Source organism: Diceros bicornis, chromosome 5 (genome assembly GCF_020826845.1).
Source record: "Diceros bicornis minor isolate mBicDic1 chromosome 5, mDicBic1.mat.cur, whole genome shotgun sequence".
Taxonomy (NCBI): domain Eukaryota; kingdom Metazoa; phylum Chordata; class Mammalia; order Perissodactyla; family Rhinocerotidae; genus Diceros; species Diceros bicornis.
The window spans coordinates 54,557,867-54,563,866 of record NC_080744.1 but is presented as its reverse complement, the minus strand read 5'-3'; the positions used below and the strand labels follow the sequence as shown (position 1 = coordinate 54,563,866).

At 44.4% G+C, this 6,000-nt stretch overlaps 1 protein-coding gene across 1 annotated transcript in view; it reads right to left on the bottom strand.

Moving 5' to 3' along the window:
• Positions 1–653: 653 nt before the first annotated feature.
• The window catches only part of GCNT3 (glucosaminyl (N-acetyl) transferase 3, mucin type), an 87,390-nt gene continuing 82,043 nt past the window's right edge, over positions 654–6,000 (bottom strand). The window contains exons 4-5 of the mRNA XM_058541713.1: positions 3,688–3,815; positions 654–2,535 (exon numbers count right to left, since the gene is read on the bottom strand). Of these exons, the coding sequence (XP_058397696.1) occupies positions 1,150–2,484 (1,335 nt within the window). The 5' untranslated portion in view covers positions 2,485–2,535; positions 3,688–3,815 and the 3' untranslated portion in view covers positions 654–1,149. The remainder of the gene's footprint in view (positions 2,536–3,687; positions 3,816–6,000) is intronic.

Genomic DNA, 6,000 nt, shown 5'->3' with positions numbered 1-6,000 from the left:
ACAGCCAATTGCCTTCCTATTGTCTGACAATTATCTCTGGAGCTTCATAAAAGAAACTGTTTCACTGGGTAACGTTGTGGGGGGAGGGGGGCAAATACACACACATGCGCACACACGCACACAATTGTCTCCCCACAAGGAAATGTATAAGCCACAGAACCACAAATAGTGACCCTTCCATCATATACTTAAATAATAGAGTTTTGACTCAAGAAGCCTAAACATGGAATAACCCGACTTCTGGTTTAGCTAGACAGTTCTAGTTTATTCTTGTTTCCCAACAACATTTTACTAGCACAGCCCCCACCCAACCCACTAAAATGTGTTCCAGTTTGGACAATAAATTATATAGTGACCTTACCTAAATGGGTATTATATTTGTTACAGAACGTTAAGCTTTGGCTGCGAGGCTGGCAAAATCAGTGCTGTAATTTTCCCATAAAGTTATGGGTGGTCAAATTGGTTGAACCACCCTGCCTTTTCCCTTACAGAAAAGTCACGAATCTGGCAATGTAAACCAATGTAAACAAAATAAGGAGCACTTTCAATAATAAAACAATCAGCTCTGTTCCTCTATATTCTTTTGAATTTGCTATTTATACAGCCTGCCATGAACATTTTAGAATAACGGGGATTCTCTTGCCAGCCCCCAGGGATTTTAAATGTCACCAACAGTTATGAGAAGAAGTCTCACACTTTTATTTCTGGCTTACTACACAAAAAGTAAAGGTAGGGTTTTGAATCAGGAGCTATTTATTTTTAAGTTAATAGTACAAAAGAGAAGGCCCTTTTTCCATCCAAGTCCCCCTCCCCACTACCAAGCCTAGAATTATCAGGAATGGCATCTCCACAGCGTGAAAAAGCTGACAACTAACATTCAACTGACATCTCAGGTCTCCTGCCACACTTCCCTCCCTTACTCTCCCAAATAACTGATTCTTATTCTCACCCAGTGAGAAAGTCAGTGGAGACGCTATTGAGAGAACAGTCAGTGTTCACCCAGGGCAGAAACTTGCACAGCAGCAGATCTACTTACCCACCCTGGATTCCAGAGCCCTGCTTGCCCACCCACACTGTCCCAGCATGTTCTGGGCATGTTTGCACATGTTCCTGCCCCCCACCCACCGCACCGCCCAGGCAGCAATTCTCTCACAGGGTATCTCCGAGTTCAGTCCCGTAGATGGCCTTATGACGTAAGTACTCTTCTAAGCACTGAAGAACATTATCATCCACCTTTGGGTCAAATTTGTTGGCCAACAGGTGATGGTTCTGAAGAATCCAGTGCAGGTCCCCAGTTCCATAAATACAGACAGCCCGCTGGTGGATTCCAGAGCAAGGTTCATAAGGTGCCCCCATACTGATGTTTCCCTCATGGTCCTGCCACTTGACCAGCCTGGCAATGGCAGTCATGTCAGAGATGTGAAACTTGGGGTGGTAGGGAACAGAGCCAGGCATCCATGGTGCACGGTGAAGGGTGGCCCAGAGGTGTTCATCTGGGCTATAGGTGTCTTTGACCCATTCAATCAGTTGTCGGGATTTGGGGTTTTCTAAGACATGTTGGATAAAGCCTCGAGAAGCCACAATGTAGGCATTCCCCGTGAACATAGGTAAATTATCAGGGGGAGGGTCCTTCATCTTGCCCGTTATGTGCAATGTGTCTGTCACCTCATAGTGATATTTCCAGCGAGACCTTTTGTACTCAGTAGGTATCTCTGACTCCATACTGTTCTTCCCATTCAACATCTTGAGGGCCAGGACCATCTCGGCATTGGTCTTGATAGGAAAGTCTGTCCCGCATGTATTTAGGAAGTATTTCCATGGCACTGGGCTCCGGAGCAAGTCTTCCATACAGTTTAAGTCAGCCTGCACCCTGGACCAGGAGGCATAAACCACCCGAACCAGCTTACTGGCCATGAAGACGTTAGGGAAACATGAAATAATCGCCTTGACTGCCTCCTTGAAAGTTTCTGGGGACTTCTCATCCACATGGATGCAGTATATGTTCTGAGGGGCATACACAGCTCGCAGCAGCCTTTCAAAGTTTTCAATCTTCTCATGGATCACCATAGAGTACGCAATAGGGAAGTCTAACTCTTCTTTGCTCAGTGGGAACCGTATGAACTTCCTTTTGGCCTTAAAGTGCTCACAGTCTCTGGTCATGTTGAGGTAGTCAGCGTCTGTGAAAGGCTGCCGCTTCTTCTTGACCTCCAGGTTGTCCAGGAGAGCCCCTATCACTGCTTCCCGGTCCCCGCGGATGATCCCGGAGCAGTTGATGGGTCTCCTTACTGGCAGCTTCAGGGACTTGTACAAGATGTCCCGACAGCGCTGGCTTTGAAAATCCCTGGACTCCAGATCCACGGAATTAAAGTCACATTTCAATCTGAGAGAAAATCTCAGAGCCACAATGGCCAGCAGCATATAGCAGCCCACGGCCCACAGATAATGCTGCCGGCAGAGTTTCTTCTTCCACCAAACCATCTTCATGGGATAGGAGCTGGCTAGAGCTTGGGCACAGGGAAGGAGGAGGATGGAATCCTTGGACAGAACAAAATGCCTTCAGTTACAAACTATCCCTGAACATGCTCACAGGAACATCAAGTTCAACTCCAAAGTGATGGCAAAAATATATTTCTTCTCTAGACAAATATCCTCAGTCAAGACCTGCCTAGGAACCTCTTACACCAGCCTACTGATGGAGGTCTATAAACTGACCCTACAAACTAGCTGAGCATCCTGGGGTCAGGATGGGGCTCCACCACCCCAGGAGAGGGATAAGAAGCAGAACTGAGCACCTGCTGACGTAGAGGGGTAATTAGTAAGAAGGCCCCACCCTTCAATCCTCATTCTTCCCCCCACGCCTTACCACTCTGTTGTTAACATAGCTCTTATCTGGGGCCTAGAATTTCTGATCAGTCTATAGAGAAAATCTATGAGATTCAGACATGCAGCATCAGTTCTAGAAATCCAAAGGTCCTTATAAAAGAAAAAGTACATTTCTTGCTCTTGTTTGGCAATTTATGTATTGGGATGCTTTCACCACATATAATTTATTGGTTAGATGTGATATCTAGCCACCCTTTTAAAAAAAATGTTCTTAAGTACAAAAAATTGGATATAATCCAAAAAATGCTTCATAATCATTCACATAGACAACTCTTAGTCTATAGAAATCTAAAATACATCTACACACGGAGACACACAGAGCTACGCATATGCAATTTTTGAGTGCTTTCTATGGGCCAGCAATATTTCTTTACATTGTCTCATTTAATCTTCACAACATACCTGAAATGTACTATTATTAAACCTCCTTTATAGATAGGAAAACAGAAGCTAAATAACTTGCCAATTATCACATATATTATAAGAAGCAAATCTGGGACTCTCCTCCACTACCCCTTCCCCCTAATATTTTTGTCTGTAAGCCTAACACTTGTTCCTCCAAACCACAGCTACCTTTTAAATACAACATAGGGTACTGAGTACCATCCAAGAAAATCAGATACTATAGGGAAAAAAAAATCCCTAAAAGGAGAGAAAGAGACACAAAATGTGATACATCCTTCCAGCAATGATTGTTTTCCCTTGTTGCATTCTCTTTCTAAACATAAGATTGTATCCTCTTTAGTAACAGCTTTCATGGGAATCTAGAAGGAAGAAAAAATGAAAAATTAAGAAAATTCTCACCTTTAATAGCCTCTTTCCTGCTTAGGGAAGATCTCTTGTCAGAGTGTGTTTCTATTTCCAAGGGAAGATTGGTTGGTCTTCCATGGAAGCCAATGTGTACACCATATCCCCTGGTCTTCTTTTAGCCCCTACAAAATATATTTTCTGATATTCACAGGATGTCCGAGAAACTGTCTCAGGCTCTTCCTTAATCCCTGGAGAGTAGAGAGCAGCAGGTGGCTCTATCACTCACCTTTCAGCTTCCTGCCCTCAGATGAAAGAACAAGCTCAGATATAACACTCAAGAGCAAACTGTCAAGAACGAGTCATTCAGGGAGGTGAGCAAGACAGGGAAAAAAAATGCTGCCGATATCTGAGAAGGCAAGCAGGTATTTCAACCAGAACAGCCCAGTCTGTATCTCTGCTCTCCTGCCACAAAACCATTCATAAACACCTGTCAAAGCTCATACAAAAACTGGAAAGCTTTTTCCACCTTAACAAGGAACCATAGAAACACACAGATATGCCCCTGCCTTCTACTGGCCTGAGTCCAAGTGCCACTCCTCTATGTTCCCTCAACATGACAAGACTGAGCAATAAAAATTCCCTTCAAGGACTGTTTCTTTTTTTTTTTACTCAAAAAAAAAAAAAAAGTCAATGAAAACCACAGTTTACTCTTCAAATGGCAACTACTGAAAAAAATCCATTTGCCTGACTTTCCGTGACTGTTCCTCTGTAGGTTGTAGAAATATGCACACGGTTCCAGACTGTAGATCTCCCTCACTAATGTCTGTGAGCCTACGGGTCTTGGCAGTCTGAAGAATGGTTAACACCATATGAGCCTGGACTTTAGTGAGAGCCCCATGCGACGGGTTTGGCAATACAGTGTGGAAAACGCCTTCTTCAAAGCCGCTGACATCCTTTGCCACTGTTTTCCTCCCCATGCCCCTGCGCCCAAACCACCCCTCCCCAAATGTAGCATTCCTGGACAAATATTTGAGATAGCAAGTTTAATATAAAGAACTTAAGTAGATATCAAGTTGTTAAATAACTAAAAAGGGCTGGAGGTGGGGGGTTTAGACGACACTAAATTATTAGGGAAGTAGCTAGCACTCCTAGGCTGAAGGAATGAAGATTTGGGAATTATTAAGTTTAGAATTCGGGAGGAGGGGTGCCAACAAGCTGAAACTCAGACCTCTGAGACGGGGACACGACTCAGATGGTGCTGGGGCCTCTGAGCTCAGAGGAGGGCCCCAGGCCGAGACCCAGACCTCTTATACGGCGGCTGGTGTCTCTGTCCTCCGTTACTGTAGAGCGGATTTAACGCAGCTCCATAAAGGAACCACCACGGCGAGGTAACGGACTGACGTTGACACGGCGACGCTCACAGCAGCAGGAAGTAGACAGGAAGCAAACAGGAAGGCCCGCTCCAGCCTGGCGGTCTCCCTCCAGCGCCCCCTCTTGGCAGAGCCTAATAGGAGGCCCCTGGAAAAACACAAAACATGGTTTGCAGAGTCTCCCTTCTGGCGTGGCAAAGCTGAGTCCAGCGGGGTGGGCTTCATCTGAAGACAAAGGCATATTAACGGAGATCAGTGTTGTCTTCCTACAAGGATTGTTTACGTAGCCCCCAATATAACGTAAGGAATTTAGGTCTTTTCTGTTTTTGGACCTCCTCTGCCTGTTGCTGACTCTACATGAAGACAGGCCAATGGCAGGGAGCCATCTAGAGTCATCTGCACCCCCACTTTTATGGCCCCACTCCACCGGCCTCTGTCTTCTGCCAGCTTCAGTCACTCGGATTCTGAGTGACTCTCTGTTGTTGAGCTGTAAAATCTCTGAGACAAAAATGATTAAAGGATAAACACTTGCTCTAGTACCTGAATCTAGAAAAATCTCTCCAATTTCTTGATATCTGACTTTTCTTTGATGGCTCCCTCAGAGTCCCACCTGCTTTCCCATAAAAAATCACATCATTGAGTCTCTCAATAAAGAGAAAATATTTTGAATATTTTTTAAGGTAACCAAAATAGGTATCTACTCATAATTGTTAAATATATGATAATATAACATTAACGAATTATGGATATATATTGTTAAGATAATCTATGTATTAGGAACACCAAGTGGGTAGTAGTTATGGGCACCCCTGGGCTTTGGCAGGACAGAGCTACGTCTGAATCCTGGCTTTGCCACTTTCTAGCTGGGTGACCTTGGGCAAACTCTGTAATCTCTGTGCTTCAGCGACTTCTTTTGTGTAATTGGGGCTAATACTTATTTTATAGGATTGTTGTGAAGCTTAAACAAGATAACACATATGAGGGACCTGGCTTAATA